The sequence below is a fragment of the Myripristis murdjan genome, chromosome 23 (assembly GCF_902150065.1).
Source record: "Myripristis murdjan chromosome 23, fMyrMur1.1, whole genome shotgun sequence".
Taxonomy (NCBI): Eukaryota; Metazoa; Chordata; class Actinopteri; order Holocentriformes; family Holocentridae; genus Myripristis; species Myripristis murdjan.
Genome location: NC_044002.1, coordinates 8,517,514 through 8,537,020, shown reverse-complemented (window position 1 = coordinate 8,537,020; position 19,507 = coordinate 8,517,514). Strand labels below are relative to the sequence as shown.

Below are 19,507 nucleotides of genomic sequence, written 5' to 3'. Positions count from 1 at the left end.
GTGTGTGTGTGTGTGTGTGTGTGTGTGTGTTTAACTAATCAGGATGCCTTATTTCTAAAGTAATTAAATAACTACTAAAACAACATCTTGGCTACTTGATTGCACAATAGGCCGGGAATAGGTCTTCCCATGTTGGATAAACGGGTTCACCGACAGCCCATGAAGGCAGCATAAGATCCAACCTTGATTTCTTTGTAGCGAGGACTGAACACTTGGGGGCAGGCTGGCAAAACATAAAGCAGACACCTGCAGGAGGCTATAACATAAGACAGCTGACCACCCAGGGAGCCTGTGGTTTGGTTTCAGCCATTTAAACCAATGGTTAAAATTACAACCAAAATGACTTTATCTGTCAGATAGGTAGCTCCTTTTATTTACTTGGAAAGCTGATAGATCAGAGGCCTGTTGTATGTGGTAGTTACATTACAAACAACCTCCTCAAGTTGTCTCCCATCTGCTCATTGTAAATCCAACATTGAAAAGTGCAGTATTGTTTTGCCTTCTGAAATCTGTTGAGGCCCCACTGTGTAATTGGTATCCTGTTATCGATTTAGCTATTCATTCATTGGAGTCAATGTGTGTTTACAGTCTCCTGTCGCCTGATTAAGCTATTTGTACAAAGACTGTTATTAATACATTTAAACATGAGTGTTAGTTTGTTTTCATTGGTAGGTGTTGCTCATATGCTGATATTAATTAATTCTAGATTCCACATGAACAGCTTGTGTCACAGTGTGTATCTGTATAATATCCACACAGTCTTCACTTGCACATTAAAATATCCCTTTATTCAAAGCTTAGGATAAGGTAGTGATTAGGTATGCCAGCATAAACAGTGTGCAGATGTGGCTGTTCTTCACATCTGAAAGAGCCGTGCTCTGCTGTTACAAACTGTGAACATTTTGAAATGTCAAAATCAGGTGCCTGTGTGCCAGCACGTTTATCACAGCAAAGTGCTGGTCTGAACCTGAGTTTCAAATGATAAACCAGGAGGACGTGGTGACTCAGAGCGCTCTGTGTTATGAACAGGACACGGCTGGGTCACTCGCTTTCCCTTCATTAACGTCAGCTGAAACTGCAAATTACTTACTGATTATGAAGTATTCACTTGCAGTTATATCCTATGGATTGGGTACAAGAAATCTGAGTGTCTGCACTGAACTGTTTGTTGGGGCAAAAGTCCAAAAATAGTCAAATGTGTTTTTTTTTTTTTTTTTTTGTACCAAGATACACGAGTAAGTAAATAACAATGTGTAGACAAGACAAGATACTAAATTAAAAAGGTCCCCAGTGGACTGCATTTTAAAAATATTGGTCACTGATCTAAACCACAACTTAATTACATTTTATTTTTCTATACAGCCCTTTTAAAAGGTTATGTACAGTAAAGTGTATTCAGTGAGGCCAAACTATTGTGTAAGATGTATAGAACAAGACTGCTAAACAAAGATGAGTACAGAGTAGTCAACTGTACCAACAGTGAGGTATTGGAGAAACAAAGAGGGAATGGTACTGACAGATAAAAGACACATTTCAACATTTTGACACGGGGGCAATAAATTATGCTACATCCGAGCAATCTAGATGTGATGGACGTAACTAGAAGATCCAGCAGTCTCTCTCAGCAGGAATGGATCCACACTGTGCCAACATTGCACCTGAATGGCGACTTAATGTGCCATAAAATCAATAGAGCAAACCATAAAATCTAAATTAGTGCAACAAAAAGCATGGACTGGGAACATTATGGGATACATAGGAGACAATCTCACAACCAACCTACACACATAATAGAAACTACCTATAGAACAGAGGGTCCAAAAAGCCAAAGCCTATTTTTAACCGTGATTTATGCAAGAAGAAAAAATGATTGGAATGTATTAGAACAAAAAAATTGCACTGTGCTCCATTTTTGTGCATGATACTCGAGTAGGAGATGAAGCGATATATCAATACATCCTGAACCTCAAGCCATCCAATTGTAAAGCGACCCTTTTACATCCAAGTCTAAAGGCACGTGAAGAACACTATCTGCCAAAACACCTCTCAATCTAAATTTTTATCTAATGTATGGTTTCTTAAAAACGAGAGAAATTAAAGCTGTGTAGTATTTCAACAAACTAAGCATTAGAGATCGCTCACTACAAGTGTCTTCTTTGCTTTGTATCCAGCCTGGCTGTGAAAAACTAACACGCGCAGTCTCTCATTCTCCACATCAACATGGTTAAAATCAATGATGAATGCTTTCAGCTGCCCCTATATAAATCTATATACTTTGGCCATACATTTAGTGTTGTGGGTATCAAAAGTGCATTGTTTCTGTGTTCTGTTCTTCAACCCTAATTTTAACGTACGTAACAATGTAACAATATAAAACATGGCGATGGCTTGGGTTTAGTCTGTCACATTTTCCATTTTCTTTCCCTTCCTCTCGCACTCATCTGTCGATTTGTAAAAAGGGAGGTTGGCTTCAGAGGTATCCCCCCAGGCACAGCAGCAGCAGGACGTGCACAGTGAGCAGATAAAGGGAAAACAGTAGAGGGGTGCGCTGGCGGGAGCAGAAGGCCACACGGAGCATCCGCATCAGGCCTGGGCCACCTCTCCGAGTCTGTGACAGGACAGAAGCAAGCACATTAGAGGGTGAAAAAAAAAAATCAACTCATAAGTCACAATCATTATTGTTAAGGTGATAGCTAGTGGTACAAAACATGATGAGGCCCTTACCCGAGTGACGGCTCCTTCTGACGGCTCGATGAGGACGGCAGTTTCCGAGTGTTGTCCTTCATGCCACTGAGACTGGGTGTGACTGGTAATATGATAAGAGGAATGAATGCAAGTTGAAATTTTAACAATACATAATAAAAAATATCCAGTTAAGGTTACTGCATTAATCAGCTTATGATGTAATACCGTTTGAGTATGTCTTGTGAGGCTATGAGTTGCTCTTCAATTGCCAGCCTGCGCTCCATCTCTTCATCCAGCCTGATGTAAAAAAGAGGAACATCAATTCGTTTCTGAAAGTTGTCATGCACCTGTATTTCTCTATCTACAAGGAGGTATTAATGATACAGCACCTCCGCTGTAGCTCCTTCATCTCCGCTATGTGGGTGTGGCTCTCCAGTAGGCTGCTGCGTTCCTGTGGGGCTCCAGGAGCACTGTCCACTTCCTCTGTACCCTTAAATAAAGTTATGGAAGAGTGTATAAATATCCATCACACTGAATGTACATTTAAATAAGATTTAGGCCTAATTATTTGTTCCCAGTTTGTTATAGAGTGTAGAACTGATAGAAGTGAATACAAGATATTTTAAGAATGGCATTCTAAAATATGCTGTGGTGGTTAAATAACATTCAGAGAGCCCTACCTCTCTCTGATAGTGCTCCTGCAAGAGTTTGGGTTTAGGTGTACGAGCTTCTTCCAGCATGGTGGTGAGGTGACGCAGCTGTTGGTCCCGTTCTGAGAGCGTGGTGAGGGTTTGTTGCTTCAGCTGCTCTGCTTGGGCCATCCAGTCAATACGCTCCAGCCTAAAAGACCACACACACACACACACACACACACACACACACACACACACACACACACACACACACACACACACACACACACACACACACACACGGTAACTCAAAAGTTCCTCATGACATTTTGGTTTGGTAAGCCGATGATTACAATGATAGCTGACATAATGTGTGCCTTACCGGAGTGTTTCGATTTCCTGGTTGCCCATTTCCACCACACTCTCTAACTGCTTCACAGCACCCAGCATCTCCTCATTTTTCCTCTTCTCCTCAAACAGCTCCTCACTGACTTTAATCAGTTCTCCTGCTCCTAGCCGAACCAGCTCTGACTTCTGCTTCTGGAGCTCAGAGCTCTGATTCTTGAGCTGTTCTAGCTACAAGTCAAGACAAGGGAAGATAAAGTATGTTATTTATAGATGTCTGAGAAAATCCCCAATAAAAGCAAAGACAGGATTCAGTATTTGCACCAGTATAGTTGTAACTGTGTTACATTCATTACTACCTGAAACATTACTTTACATTTATCTTCAGATAAGATACTAACCAGTCGCTCCCTGTCATTCTGCAGGGCTTGTAGTGCGTTCTTCAGTCCCCACACTTCTCCAGTGGAGCCTGCTGGGCTGCTGTGTGCCAGCTGGCCCCCCGCCTTGTTTACCTCCTCTAGCCGAAGGCTCAGTTCCTGTGCTTTGTTTACTGCTTGGTCCCTGTTGTCCTGGAGGGAGGCCATGGCGCTCTTAAGTGACTGGTTCTCTGCTTGCAGTTGGGTTGTTGCCTCTTTCTCCTCCAGCAGCTTCTGTTCAACAACCATCAAGTCCCGGGCCAGCTCAGCTACCCTCTCCTGAGCACTCTCTGACTCCGTCCGCATCACACCCCCCTCCCAGCGCAGCTCAGCTAGCTCTTGATTCCTGGCAGTCTGCTCCTGCCTCTCCTTGAGCAGGTTTGACTCCAGGGCCTCCACCTGCTCCCTTGCCATCTGCAGCTGCTCCCTCAGCTTCTCAACCTCTGCACCAGGAGCGTCTCTCACCTGTAACACTCTCCCACTGTCACCAGCCTCACTAAGAATCTCCCTCTCCTGCCTGACTGACAAAGCTTCTACCTCTATGTCTCTCTCTGTGCCAAGGCCCTTCAGCTGAGCCTCCAACTCCTTACACTGCCTTTCCAGAGAGGTAATGCGTTCTCGCTGGGCAGCCAGAACCTGCTTGTGCTGTGAATCCTTCATGCTGAGGACTTGGTTGAGTTCATCCCGGTAGCCGTGGAGCTGGGCAGACAGCTTGGCCTTTTCAGCATGCAAGTCGTCTCTCTGAACCAGGAGAGAGCGCAACTCTTCCTTCAGGCTGTTATTCTCGCCTGCAGCCTCCTGGATCAGCGCATCCTTCTCCATCATTACCTGTGACAAAACAGTGCAAGAGTTGATGCCAATGGGAACCTGAGACAGACATGGTCATGCAGTACATACTGGGTACTACAACATGGATGATATATACTGTTAGCTTTTGCTTATGAAAATTACCTGCAGGTGTTTCTCCTCTAGCTGTTTGTACATGTTAAGGACTCGGTCTCTGTCATCCTGCAAGGAGCCCATGGCCTTCATGAATGAGTCCAGTTTGGCTTTTCTGTTGCTGCTCTCTTCTTCTGTCTTTTGAAATTTATCTTCCAGTTCCCGCAACTCCTCTCTCCTTTGCTCTAGCGCCCTCTCTGCTTCTTGCGCTCTGCTGTCAGCCTCTCTTCTAGCCTCCTCAGCAGCCTGGCGGGATAAAGCATGAGCAATAGACATAAGGAATTGTGAGACATGTTGTAATTTCTCAAAACTGATTGTAACACAAACTAGTATATACAGTGCTGTAGATTAAGCAATGTTAATACCTGAGTGACAGCTTGTTCCTTCTCCCCCAGAAGTTCCAATTCTCTCTTCTCCTTCCCACTTAACTCATTCTGCAAGCTCTCTGTCAAGACCTTGGAGGAGCGCAGGTCTGCCTCTAGCTGCTCCACATTTAGGCACAGCCTCCTCTCCTCAGCCTCCCTCTCTCTCAGTTCAGCCCTGGCCTGGTCAACTTCAGCCTGCAGCCTCCCAACACCCTCCTCCAGAGCACGGGTCCTGTGATGGACACCCTCCAGTTCATTTTCCAGTGCACGGGCTTCATTTTGGGTGCTCTGCAGCTCAGCTGTGGTTTGCTGAAGCTTGCGTCTCTCCTCCTCCAGGACAGCCTGGCTGTCTTTGACCTTCTTTTCGTTCTCTTCCAGTTTCAACTGCCAATCTTTGTCTGCTTTCTCAAGTCTGAAGGAATGAAAATCAAGCATAACATCTCACTTGATTATGGCGCATGCAAAAAATAGTCTTCTACTAGATTAACAAAGATAACTAATCTAAGGAAACAAGGACATAAAAAACAGAGTGACAGAAAAAAATTCATACCTGTCTACTGAAAGCTGAAGCTGGTCTTTCAGAGCAGTTTCCTTCTGAAGCTGTTCAGACAGTTCCTTGATCCGTGTCTCAGCCTCACGCACTTCAGACTCCTTCCCTTGGAGGGCACCATTAAAGCGAGCCTCCCACTGCCGGGCTTCATCCAAAACTCTGTCCCGGTCATCTTGTAGTGATGACATGCAGCGTGAGAAGGCAGCCAACCTGGCAAGAGACTCATCGAGGCGGCCCTGCATCTCTTGGGCCCGCCTCTCAGCTCCCTCTGCTTTTTCCCTGGCTTCTAATGTAGCCTCCTCTTCCTTCTCCTTTTCTCTATAAGCTTCTTCCAGCTTCAGCTCCATCTGCTTCAATTCAGCTCCCAGCCTGAACCTCACAGAGTCCAAGGTTTGCTCTGCCTCAGCTTTCATCGAAGCCTCCTTCTGCAAAACTGCCTGTTCAAAGGTCATCTTCTCAGCTAAGGTCTGCCTTGCCTCTTTCTGAGCCTCATCAAGTTGTGATTTACAGTTAACAAGCTGAGCTTCAGTCCTCTTCAACTCCTCTAGAATATTCGAAATCTCTAAACGAGACTTTTCTTGTTCATTTAGGAGCTCATCACGGCCAAGCTGCAGTGCCTTTGCTTCCCTTCCCAGCTCACTGATCCTCTCTTGGTACTGGATGCAGTCCTTCTGCAGCTGACGGACCTCCAGCTGCTTTTCCCGCAATAGCTCTTCCAGCTGACGTGCTCTGCTCTGGCTGCCTTCTTTGACTCTTTGTGCAGACCTCAGCTGTTGCTCCAGCTCTCTTTGCTTACCAGACTCTGCTTCAGCCTCAGCTCTCTCTCTCTGGGCCTGCCTCTTGTCTTCTTCCAGCCTTGCTGCCCGGTCTCTCTCACTCTGAGCCTGGACCTCAAGTTCGGCTCGTTCCCGCTCCAACCTCTCCACTTCCCGTTGCAGCTCTGCCAAGTGATCCCGGGTGTCTGTTGCCTCTTGCTGGTAGCCGGCGATGCTGCCATTGAGTTGGGCCAACTGGTTCATCAGGCGTTCCTCCAGATCATCCTTCTCAGTTTCAAGGCTTCTGCGGAGTTCTTTAAACTGTGCTTCTCTTTTACAACCCTCTTCAATCAGGCTCTTTTCCCTATCTTTGCTCTCTTCGAGGCTTTGTTGAAGAGAGGCCATAAGGCTCTCCTTTTCTTTACTTTCCTGGAGGTGATGCTCAAGAGAGGACAGTTCACCTTTGAGTTCAGCCTCCCTTTCCTGCCTCTGTTTCTTCTCTGAGATAAGAGCTCCCTCCAACTCCCTTATTTTATTCTCTAATACAGTATGATCACCTTCAGTCAATTCCATTTTTACTCTCTCCTCAGTAGGATGAGTGTGTGTTTCTGGTGCAGATACTGAAGATACTTTGTCAGTTTGAGCTTCCTCTGTAGTTATGGGCTGTTCTTTGTCTTCGGATTGTATTTCAGCAGGTTCTCTTTCAGGAATTTCAGCCATGACAATGCTTACTTGCTGAACAGTGGCAACCTCCTCCATAACAGCAGCAGAGTCAAGAGCTGTAGCTGGAATTTGACTGTTCCCTTTTTCTACCTTTTGAGCAAGTTGTTCCCTCAAATCTTCAATCTGCTGCCCTAAAGAGTCTCGTTCTGCTGCTGTCGCATCCAAATCAGCTTTCACATTCCCAAGCTCTTCTTGAAGCCTTTCAAGCTCAGCTTTAAGTGCCCTGTCTTTTCGTTTTGTTTCTTTCTTTTCCTCCATCTCTCTAAGGCTCTCATTCTCCTCCTCTAACTCCATTATTTTTTGCTGCTTTGTTTTGGCAAACTTTCTCATCTTGTCTTTGACTGAATCCACTTCTCTTTGTGCTTCTTCTGTCTGCTTTTCAGCCTCCTGCCTAGCTGCTTCATGAGTCCTCACTTTGGCTGCTAGCTCCTGTCTCTCCTGCCTAGCAGCCTCAAGGACACGTCTCACACGCTCTGCCTCATCACTAACATTTTCATAGGACTTAAGCAGAGTCTCATACTCATCCTTCATGCCTTGAATTTTTTCCTCCAATTCTCTGTGTGACTTGGCAGCCTCCTCTTTGACAAACTCAGCTTCTCTCTTAAAAGCATCTTTCTCATTTAGTATGCCTTCCATTGCCAGTTTGAGGCTCTCACAGGATGATCCAAGACTTTGGTTTTCCAGTAATGTCTGGTCAATCTCTTCAATCAGTCTAACTCTTTCTGCTCTTAGCTTCTCTAGATCATCCTCCTTAGCTTCCAATTTCTGTTGCAGTTCAGCTAGGACCTTCTCAGTGGTAGCTAGTTCCTCTTTCTGGCTTTTGTTTTCTTTGAGTACCTCTTTGCGAGAGATCAGAGCAGCCTGGAGCTTCCGCTGAAGCTGCTGGATCTTGGCCTCACTGTCTTTTTCTTCCTCTTGCTTCTGTGGAACCTCAACTTCTAATTTCTGTGTCCTCTCTTGCTCAGCTTTCAGTTCTTCCCGTAAGGAAGCTATTAGCTTGTCCTTTTCAGACACTGTGTCCTGCATGGAGCATAGGAGTGAGTTCTGCTCACTAAGCTGCTGACTTAGCTCCATGATCTCCTGGTTCTTATTGTTGAGGAACTGCTTAAACTCCTCCACTTCTCCCTGCAGAGTCACAATGGAGGACTCTGAATCTGCACATGCTGCTTTGGCTGCAGCCTCCATCTCTACTTTTAAGGTTTCAGCATAAGACTCAGCTTGCTGATACTTATCTCTAAGAGCATCCATTTCATCTGAAAGCAAATCAATCTGCCTCTCCTTTTCTCTCAGGGCTTCAACTTCTTTGCCCAATTCCAACAGTTCAGTTTCTTTCAGTGACAGACTAGCCTGGGTTTCCAGAAGCTGCTTCTCTAGAATTGTGTGAGCACTCTGCACAAATTGGACATCTTCTCGAAGAGTTCTCAAAGACAGCTCCTTTTCTGCAGAGAGGACCTCAGATTGTTCCTCAGGCTGCTGAATTGGGTTATTGCATTGCTGCTGTGATGATTCAGTCTCAGGTGAAGCAAAATCCACCCAGTCCTCTTGAACCCAATCACCTGCTGCTGCCTTGTCCTGCATTTTTGCCACAGGCTCATTCTCCTGATGAAGCACGTCTTTCCTCTCTATGTTTTCCTTTTTATGTGCCTGCAGTTCCTCTAACTCTCTGAGTTTAGTAAGAAGAACTTCCTGTTCCCCATTCTGTACCTCAAAACGTTCCAAAAGCTCATTGTATTCTTCCTTCTGCTGCTTCAGTTGTTCACGGTGGTGTCTATCCTTCTCTTTGGCTTTGCGAATGGTTTCTTTACGAGCTTCTTGGGCTTCCACAAGTTTCTTCTGAAGTGTTTCACACTCTGCCTCAAGAGCGGCCAGTTGAGAATGTAACTCTGTGTCAGTAGAGGGGTCAGCCTGCTGAATGTGTTCGGCTTCTTCACAAAGCTTTTTGTTCAGAGCAAGAGTCTCAGCGAGAACTTGATCCTGCTGGCAGATTTTCTTCTCAAGAGCCTCAACTGCATCTTCTTTGGATTTTAAGGCTTCCTTGACTCCCTTTAGCATCACCTCCATTTCCTCAATATCCTGTCCTCTGTGTTTTACTACCTCTGGTATATTTGTAGGATTCTCCACTGTTCCTATGCTTTCTTGCTCTTTCCATTTTTGTGCTTCCACCTCAAAATCAGCTACTTTCTTCATGAGCTCTTTGCGTTGCACAAGTGCCACCTGAAACTTCTTCTTCATGTTTACCAATTGTGTTTCTAGCTCTTGCTTCTCCTTCTGTAGACTAGTAAATTCATCGTCAGCACCAACTGTTGAGCCTCCATCATTCACTTTCTGTTTCTCTTCTCTTCTGGCTTTCTCTAGTTCATGTATCTGATCTTTTAGTTTCTTGACCTCGCTGCTTATCAGGAACTTCTCTTCTCCTACCTGGAGAAGTTTGGCAGACATACTGTCATTCAGCTCCATAATCTCTTGTTCTTTCTGGGTGAGACGGAGCTGTAGTTCACTGATCTCTGAGTTCTTCTCTGACAGTGAGGCATTGGTCAGATCTGTTGTTTGAGAGTATTCCAACAAGCTACTCTCCATATCTTGAAGCCTCCTTTCTAGTTCAGAGGAGAGGAGCTCTCTGTCCTCCAACTGAGCACTCAGCATCCTGGCTTGACCCTCCTGCTCAGAGAGAGCCCTCTGGGCCTCTTCCAGGTCTGTCTGCAAGGCCTGGATGCTCTGCTCCTTTTTTTTGCTTTCAGTGTGCAAGATGTCTATCTGTTCCTCTAAAAGCCGCATTTCAATGCTATGCTTCTCCTTCAGAGAGCTACCTTCCTGGCATATCTTGTCCAGCTCCTCTCTGGCTGACCTGAGTTCCTCTGCAAATTGAGTGACCTGGGACTCAGCCTCTACTTTGGCAGCTGCTAGTGACTGTCTTTCTTCCTCCTGACTCTGGATTTTCTCCTGTGACTGTGCAGATGTCTCTCTGAGTCTCTGGAGTTCAGCCATAAGTTCACTATACCTCTTCTGAAGTTCATCAGCTAGGACCTGGGCGAAGACCTGGCCAGAGGTCAAGTCAGAGTCAGTGGAGGGAACATCATGCTGAGTGAGCTGAACTTGCACTGTTTCTCGTATAATGACAGAGGAGGACTCGACTTGGACTGTAGAGGTTCCCTGCTCCATGCTGGTCTCCTCCCATGACTGCAGCTGCAGCTGGCCAAAGTCCTGCAGAATGGAGGGCCACTCCTGACCTCCATCTTGATTCACAGCTTCCAGGAGGGTCCAGCTGCTGTGGGCTACCTCAGAATCACTACTGGCTACCATCTCATCTGATGAGGCCCCTTTGGATTCTCCCGGTGACTCAGACTGAGGGCCAATGAGCTCTGGACTACTCTCATTATCAGCAGAGGCAGAGAGTACAGAGGTATCCTCTGCAACTAAGGTAGTCTCCTCTTCTGGTGTATCCTCCAGGAGGTCAGGAAGGACTGTAGGACTGTCATGGGGGTCACTGATGGTAAGCTGCCCCTGCTCTTGATTCTGATCACAGCTTTCACCTGATGCACCCCCCTTGGAGCTGTGCTCCTTTGCCTGTGCAAGGCATTCTCGCAAGGCAACCAGCTCATTGTCTTTCTCCAACAGCCGCTGCTCCAAAGCCAGTATGTGTGCTGGGGAGGTCAACAAAGATGAAAATGAGAAAACAAATATTTTTCTTTCAGCTTACCTTCAACAAATATTTAGTAGTACCTTTGACGAAGACTTGATCTGTTTCAAAGGTCTCTAAATCAACTAGTCTTTAAGGGTAAGTAATACCATGTATATGAGATAAATGGCAGGATCACCGTGTCAGTAAAACAAAACCACAGGCTATTTGTTCTGTTCTGTATATGTGCCTTTCTGTGCCCTTGTGTCTGTTTTTCAGACAGGCCTTGATAGCACATAACGTCTCTGCCAGGACAAACATATCAATAGTGGGTGTGTGTTGCTGCAAGAATATACTGATGCCTGGCTGTTAGGAAATTAATAATTAGAGAGCAGATTTATTGTCCTATTTTCTTACCTTGTCCAGCTTCAGATGAATCATGTGCTGATGGTTCACTCTCATGGTGGCCCAGTGATTCCTTGCACATCTAAGACAGAAACAAACATGTGTCTCTTTTATCAGGATTACAGCTTTGTGATCTCATGCTTTATGTTTTTCCACAGTGAAACATTGCTGTTTAAGAAGGAGTGAGACAACAGTTTTACAAACTTGTATAGGCCTTGTTGGTTACTTTTACAATGCAGGCTATGCCTATGGCTATATCACGCATAGCTGTAGAATGCAATCACCTGCTGAGGTTACAGTCGGCTGAGACTACAGTCAGTCGTAACAGTGGATCAGTGTAGAAGGGATTAACATTTTCCTTGACCGTTAAGAGGACGCAACTCATAAGCACTGAGCTTAGGTATTGTCTATGACCTTGCTTCAGACAGAGAGATCAGGTGGACAGACAAAGGGTCAGACCCTGGCTCGGGTGTCAAGCATGAGATCTGTCAGATGGCCCTGCTCACAGTGGTCGAGTGGACAGACTCTGGCTTTTTCAAATGAATAGGTAATGTAGTGTATACACATGGGGGCACAGGGCACATCAGATATAGACATGACAGCATGGACAGTGACTATTAATACTGACCAGTCCAATTTGCTCCTCGAGCTGCTGTATCTTGGCAACAGCCTCTTCTTTTTCTGTGGTTCTTCTGTCTAGTTGTTCTAGAAATCAAAAAGCATATCAAAATTTGATCAAACAGACCGTGACATAAATATCATGACACACAGATAAAATCGAAGGGGAATGGCCTACATCAGAGCGCAGGTGAAATTCTCTTACCCTGAAGGGTTTCCATGGAGTGGGTGACCTGGGCACAGCGTTCATCACTCTCTCCCCGCTCTTCCTTCAGCTTTGTCAGCTGGGCCCCCAGGGCATGCAGAGTGTCCAGGAACAGGGAGAGGTCAGTAGGGATGGGGCTTTCCTCTGCTGTGTGAACATCGCCTGAAGCCAGGGAGTTTAGATGTCGCCACACTTCTGCCAAGGTCTCACCCCTCCTCTGATTCTCTTCCAACTCTTTCTCAAGTTCATCAACTTTCATCCTCTTCCTTTCAAAGGCTTCCTGGCTGGCATGGATAGCTGCACATTCTGCCTGTTTCACAGATGCGAGTTCACTTTCAAGGCGAGTGATTTCCACCCTATCTCTCTCTGAGGCATCATGGCTTGCTTGGATGGCTGCAAGCTCAGCCTCTTTCATCAAAGCCAGTTCTCTCTCCAGTCTGGCAACTTCCATCTTTTCTTTCTCCAAAGCCTCCTGGCTACCACTGACTGCTTCATGTTCTGCTCTCAGGGAGGCCAGCTCCCTCTCCAGCCTTGCCACCTCCATTCCCTCCCTTTCCAAGGCCTCCTGTCTGGCTCTGAGGGCTGTTAGCTCTGCATCAGCCCTGCTAGCCTGCTGGGCCCACTGCTGCCTATCCTCCTCCCTCTGCCTGACAGCCTCAGCCAGCTCCTGCTCCATCTGTCGGAACTGAGCAGTTAGGATCTGAAGGGAACGAAAACAAGAAAGAAAGAGAGAGAACAAGCAAGAGGGTGTGAATGGTATGGCTAAGTTAAACAATACATAATAATGGCATGTCATCTAAAACACGGGTGTGTCTGTTTGAATAGTCTCCCTTTCATCACGCAGCAGCAATATGAGCAGCAAGTGTGATGTGTCTACAAATATCTGTGAGTCTGTGCTACAGTCTCAAACTCAACACATTTAGCTGCACAAATGGCATGCAGTAAGACAGGATCTGTACTTGTTTTTGCTGATCAGCGCTGTTGACTTCCTGCTGCAGCATTTCCAGCACTTCTGACCGTGAGCGCATGGCCTCTTCCAGCTCTTCACACCTCCGCTGGGATGAATGCAGAGCCTTGGGAAAGAAAAAACAAATGAGAGACCAACTATAGGAGTATATAAATGTGAATAGTGGGCATGTATGGTAAAACTGCCGGCTGTTTCAGTGCCAGCCTCCTTGAGATGGTGTGAAGTAAATTCCAATAATTTGGTATTAACAAGACAACAAGAAACCCAACCTTTATTATAAAACAGCTAATTCCCAGCATCAGTTCACCCGAGTTATGCTCAGACACAAACTGATTAGCTGTTGTTCAAGGACTACATTGTTGTTGTTTGGTAAGAAAATAACATTTAACTGTAACTAATTGAACATGAGATTTCTCAAACAAATGTGAACAAACACAGACAAAGAAAAGTATTTATTGGGTGTGCCATGGCTGTTTGATGGAGTTGTTTGATTAGTGTGCCACTGATGGTTAATGTTCAAAAACATTCTAAGACATTCTATGCCAACACAGAATGTTCTCTGTTGTTTGATTGGTTGATTGATTAATTCTGAGAGATGATTGGTATGGTAACAAATCGACTAGCTTTCATGAGCTGCTGTATTTTGTACCTGCTGAAGCTCTGTGTCATCCTGAGACTGCACTGTGACCCTCAGTAGCTCCTCTTCGTGTTTCTGGATCTGTTCCTGGAAACGCACATCCTTGTCACAGACGACAGCCTGCAGTACCCGCAGCTAATAACACAACCAGGGCATTCAGTCAGAACTCCTCAGGACACTTGTTAAGACAGCAGGACGTTGTGTAATTATTAGGGTTGAGGTAAGAGCTCTATCACCTGTTCAGCATGTGTCGCTTCCTTCTCTTGAAGGAGCTGCTCAGTGGTCTGGAGTCGTTCCCTAAGCACCCTGCTGTTCGCCTCCTCCTCACTCAGTTTGGTCTTCAGTTCTTGGAGCTCATCCTCCAGTGCAGCACCAGCTCCTGTAAAGGAGCTTTCTGGGCTCTGTTGAGGAGTCAACAGATATTCAGATTAGAAATGAAATGAGGAGGCTGAGTTTTATCACTTGTTTGTTGTAAACATGAGAAATGTTAGTCTGTACAAGATCTTTGTTGTAAAAATGCACAGGGAGATGAGACGTTGGTATAACTCTGTGATAATGTCACAAGCCCTGCTCAGTAAAGAAAAAAAAAACAGGCAGAATTCAACATGCTTCAAACTCACACTTGCTCCCTCTTGCCCTTTCAGATCTGTGATCTGTTTGTTGAGTGAAGCCATCTTCGCTTTCGCCTGCAGTTTGAGTTTGGCGAAGCGGGCCTCAGATGCTTCCCTTTCATTCTGTGGGTATGGAGTAAAGAAGCATTAAAAATGTATGCTCAGGCATCAAAGATGTTTGCAGAGACTGTAGCAGACTGACTTTTGGAGGAAAACCTTGATATCAAACATGTGCACACACAAACAAATACACACACAAACACACATACATAGACACGCAGAGTACTTACCTTGAGCTGTGCATCTTTGTTGGCTAGCTCAGAGTCCTTGTGGACCAGCTGAGTATCCTTCTCTCTGATGAGCTCCTTCAGCTGAACCACCAGTTGTTCCAGGTGGGCTAGCCTCTCCATGGCCTCCTCAGGCACCTCAGCCTCCTGTGGAGCCTGGCCCTCGCTGTGAGGCAGCTGAGGCACGAGTGTGTCCTGCACAAAGAAACACACACACATAATAGGGGATAAAGAAAACCTCATGCATATTAAATAGAATGCAAGCTGTGCCTACGCTGCCTACCACCCAGCACTTCTCCATACTCTTCTATTTTTTGGTATCCACTTCATCAAACTGTCTACAAATCCCCCCTGAGCATTGCCCACATCCAGCTGAGTTCCTGTAAACAACTGCATGATTGATGAATGTATGTAGTCAGTAATTACAGACTCCCAAGTGTCCACCTCTTTGAGACTGTTCTTTCTCTTGGGCAGACTTTATCACTCTCCTTGCAGGCTTCATTAAAAGCCTTTTCAATGTCCTTCTACTTGTAGGATGCATGCGATTCATTTATTCACTGCAGAAGTAACGGGATCTCAACACATCCAGTTTGGTGTAAAGACACTTCCTATCCATATGTGGTGAAGTGCTCCACGTGGCATTGTTCAGTGATTGCTCCTAGTGGACAATAACCAGCGTTATTGAATTTCCATCTAGAACAGACATTGCATCAACACATTCAGATGTCAAAAACGCCACAGGCAGTAACCATGACTTTGACATTTTCAGGCTGAATGTGTGTTGTTTTTGTGGAATAGAGGGTATTTTTGTATTGCGTTCTTACCTGTGGCTCTCCATCTGGGGCCTCCTCTCCAGAGAGCTCCTGGAGGACGGTAGCCAGACGGCTGAACATAAAGCTGGCACTGTGAGTGGGGGAAAACACAGAGGTTTGAGGCTTCATTGTGGACTAACATTAATTATGTCAGACATGCACCATTCCTGTGCTGCAGCTAAACAAGCCCAATTCCGCTTGGTAATGGATGAAGCAGTGAAATCACAATGCCAAACCTATTTTTCAAATTGTCTGCTATTTCCTGTAATGGTCATTGTTTAAAAAAAAAATATGCAAATTTGCCAAGTCATGACTATGAATTATCTGTGAGAGAAAGTAAAGCCAATGTAAATAAAGTAGCAACATAATCTATTTGTGTACCTGAATTGTACGGGGTGTGTGCTGTTCAGGTTTTAGTCTTGTGTGGCAGGATTTTTCTTTTTCAAGGTGCACCCATTTCCTAATACCAACTCCTTGACTCCAGGGTAGGGGTGCAACAGTCCCATATTAAAGCCCATATATATTAATAATAACTAGTTAATTTTGAACTACTAATAACTAAATTAGGTAACACAAGGAGTTGGGGGGAGAGGTGGGGGGTTGACTACAGAAAATGAATTAAATTAAAATCCAAAAGTCCAAATTCTTACTTTAATCTCAGAATAATCTGATTCTGCCATTATTCTGACTTTTTTCTTAAAATTTAGACATTAAAGTCAGACTTCTCACTTTTTCCCTCAAACCTCTAAGACTCCTTTCACAGCTTTTTGATTTAGATTAGACAGTGGGGGTTCTGCCTTTAGTATTATTCTATTAGTATTATTCTAGTGAGTGAGGTTAACAACTACACCGACGTATGAGTAAATAAAGAATAACCACTAGATTCAGTTCACAAATCAATGTTCAGAATGTAATCTGTTTTCATTTAGTAGACTTGATGTAGACCTTCATTTAGTCAACTCTGAGCTAAATTACAGCTAACACTGATAAGTGCCTGGATTTAATTACTAGTGTTAAAAGTCAAACATGAACTTCCCTCGGTGCACCCCGCTGTCCCCCCGAGCTAACGTAACACATTGGCTGTGAACCCGTAATCCATTTGCTCCGACTCGTACCGGACAATGCCGAGTCCTCCCGAAGCTGCCGGAGCCTGACTGCGGCTGCGTCACTCCTTAGCGAACAGCAAAGATTAACGTTAAGGCTAATGTTAAGCGAAATGGATGGCTAATTTACCGAGTGACCGGATGCTGGCGTCTTCAAACACAGCAGGCATACATGAAGTTTTTAGAAACGCTGCTCAGGAGTGAACGCGTCGAGAAACCACCCGCTGAGTGCTGAGGCTGTGTTAGTTGGCAAGGTAACTACAGCAGCTAACTAGCTAAGTCTGGTTAGCGTCTCAGCTCTTGGTTTGCAGCAGCTTGGAAATAAGGACAGCTTGTTTTTTTGCCCCTAAACAAGACAAACTGCTTTCTGTGTTTTGCTCGTTGCATGACAGCTGTGAAGCGCAGCCCAGGAGAAATGCGCGGTGGTCCCAGAAGGAGCGTTTAACTCACCTGTACGAGTGCTTCCCAGGTGAATGTTTCTGCCTTTTATTTGATATATTTCCTCGGATGGGTTTCAGAGCATAGCCACATCATCACACATTCCGGAAACAAAAGTTGCTCTGCGGTGATTGGCCAGTCACGATCTGCGCATGCGAGGGACTGTCTGCAAATTCCCACACGGTCAGGATCACGACTTCCTCCCAGGGAGCATCTACATGACATATATGTTTACAAAACGAAAAATGAGCCAAAAATAACTTGCATCTGGAATAATACAGGCAACATTATAAAAATGGGAGTGCATGAACAAAGAGTCAATCTGATCATCAACCACTGCAGACAGCTGGGGAGGAGTCTGCTGCTGCTTGCCCACTACACCACAGTGTTTGTGGCCTTTCTGGGTCGCACTGTGCTGTGGGTGGTGGAGGCAATGAGGTGGACCACACTGTTTGCACGCTACACAGTGTCAGTGTTTGACTCCGTCTACAGACATCTGCTCTGGTGGAGGAGGAGAGGTGCCAGGGAGATCTGCCCGGGCCCTGCCACGGAGCCGGAGTGACCTCACTGACTTACACCATGGTTTTATCTAACAGCATCATCCTGGAAGCCAAATCAAGACAGCAGCAAAGTGGGCCCACACTGGAGCCTGTCTTGAATCTGATGGAAGAGGAAGGGACTTAATGGTGTTGACTGCACTTGGCATTGAATGTGAGGACTTAAAAAAAAGAAAAGAAAATGATGAGGAAAGGCATGGAGGCCTTACTGAAGTTCACTGTTTTTAACTTTTTATTTTTTCTAACACAGCCATCAAACTGTGACATAGTATTTTCTTGTGCTATATAATCTTATATTTTAAAGTCTTGTTTCCTTTTGGCTATCACATAACTGTGATTTCCATTTAGTGATATAGTCATTATGTAGCCTCTGTCAAGAAAGCTATTCCAAAAAAAGAAAGAAAGAAAGAAACTAAATGTGAAAATGCCTGATACTGCCATGCATCACTCATACCAGGTTATATGACTGTTGATGCAAATGTGTTACTTTGATAACGCAAACTAGAGCAGATGTGTTCAAGTATAGAGAAGCCTTTTCAGCTTTAATCTCTTGCACTACAGTAGTGGTTATTTTTAATGGAAGGCTACATGAAGAATTCACCATGCCATTAGGAGCCAAATTTATTTCTTTATTTTTACATTTGTATCCAGTATGAAGGTTATTTCTCGTTTTATTTCAGGTTAATCCTATAAAATCCATACATACAAGTGCTTAACAGAATATTCCACCTTGGTGCAGCATTTGGAGTTTTTGGCAAACAGCCCAGTTACCTGTGTTGATGTCATGTTATGTGATGTTATGTTGCCTGCTAGTCTAAAAGTCATGTTCCTGGTTCTAACACATGGCAACTAAAGCAGGATGGATGTAATAACATGACTTTTACTGTGTCCTTTCTCAAACACTAATTTTGCCAGTGTGCAATTATCCGTATGAAGAGTCAGAAATGAACTACATTGCTAAATAATGCTTTTTTAACATTATGTTCCAGGGGCAGCAAATATTTGAGGGTGATAGTTTATGGAATGTAGAGGTGAAACCGTAGAAAAGATAAAAACACACTATAAGGTGAAATATTGCCTTAAAATGATCAGCAACTGCATAGCATGTAGTTATGTTTTTTTATTATTTACTTTTGTATTTGAAAATATTTTTACTTGTATTTTTGTAGTGTCATTTAAAAATGTAAACATAACACTAACTCGTTTAATTTTCATTTACTATTTTTGTCTGGCATGTGAGTGTTCTTGTCTTTAGGTGAATATGGAAGACAACTGAGTTGTGAGAATGCACTGTTGGAAGACATCTACACTCATAGCTACTAAATACAGCACTACTTACAAATATGGTTATAGTATGTATGGTATAATAACAAACTGACTGTAGGAAGTGGGACTCCATGTCATTCAAGATGCTTTACAGATGGTTGTGGTATTCTCATCCTTATTTGTGGTCATGGCATTGAGATTTGAAAGCTTTCTGCAGGTGTATTGATTTGAATTTGATCCAGTGATTTAACACTGTAATGGCTGTTCAGTTGTTCAGTTACTGTATATACCACTCAGTGACTCATGCTGTCTTGGCTTAGGACTGTGGTATCTAAATAAATCCCACTACCAAATAAATTTTTTATAATCCTGTTTATTTTGGGTAATTTCTAGTCTCAAAACAAAACACAAGCACAGGATGTGAAATGGTGGCCTGCTGAGAAATAAGAGTTTGCCACTTTCTCACGCTGTATGCCACATCTCCTTGCAACACCTTGCGGGTTTTAAAACGTGATGATTTCTAGAGCTCAGATATTTGCATTAATACCATGGCTATTCTCAGAAACTGTACCACT

At 44.4% G+C, this 19,507-nt stretch overlaps 1 protein-coding gene and 1 long non-coding RNA gene across 3 annotated transcripts; one reads left to right on the top strand and one right to left on the bottom strand.

The window, feature by feature from the left end:
* Positions 1–761: 761 nt before the first annotated feature.
* On the bottom strand, positions 762–17,211 carry golgb1 (golgin B1). 2 transcript variants are annotated; one of them, XM_030046118.1, is made up of 20 exons: positions 17,122–17,211; positions 15,581–15,659; positions 14,760–14,951; positions 14,479–14,592; positions 14,095–14,259; positions 13,871–13,993; positions 13,214–13,327; positions 12,255–12,954; positions 12,060–12,136; positions 11,444–11,513; positions 5,933–11,051; positions 5,383–5,794; positions 5,030–5,263; positions 4,064–4,906; positions 3,700–3,893; positions 3,366–3,525; positions 3,075–3,175; positions 2,911–2,982; positions 2,725–2,806; positions 2,471–2,608 (listed from the first exon to the last, which is right to left on the bottom strand). In XM_030046118.1, the coding sequence occupies exons 2-20, from the start codon at positions 15,647–15,649 to the stop codon at positions 2,471–2,473; spliced, it is 8,979 nt and encodes a 2,992-aa protein (XP_029901978.1). In that variant the 5' UTR covers positions 15,650–15,659; positions 17,122–17,211. The 2 variants fall into 2 exon arrangements, with proteins under 2 accessions (XP_029901979.1, XP_029901978.1); XM_030046119.1 differs by lacking the exon at positions 17,122–17,211 and having other exon boundaries at positions 762–2,608; positions 15,581–15,649.
* LOC115355352 (uncharacterized) lies at positions 16,698–19,306 on the top strand. Its single transcript, XR_003927872.1, has 2 exons — positions 16,698–16,925; positions 17,064–19,306. It is a non-coding gene; the product is annotated as an uncharacterized LOC115355352 (long non-coding RNA).
* Positions 19,307–19,507: the final 201 nt, after the last annotated feature.

Bases quoted from the DNA above. Each gene is read 5' to 3' on its own strand.
- golgb1 (XM_030046118.1), bottom strand. From the start codon at position 15,649: ATGTTCAGCCGTCTGGCTACCGTCCTCCAGGAGCTCTCTGGAGAGGAG. The intron at 3,894-4,063 runs GTTAGTATCTTA...CTTGACTTGTAG, and splicing joins AGAATGACAGGGAGCGACTG to CTAGAACAGCTCAAGAATCA. The intron at 2,609-2,724 runs GTAAGGGCCTCA...GTCCTGTCACAG, and splicing joins CAGAAGGAGCCGTCACTCGG to ACTCGGAGAGGTGGCCCAGG.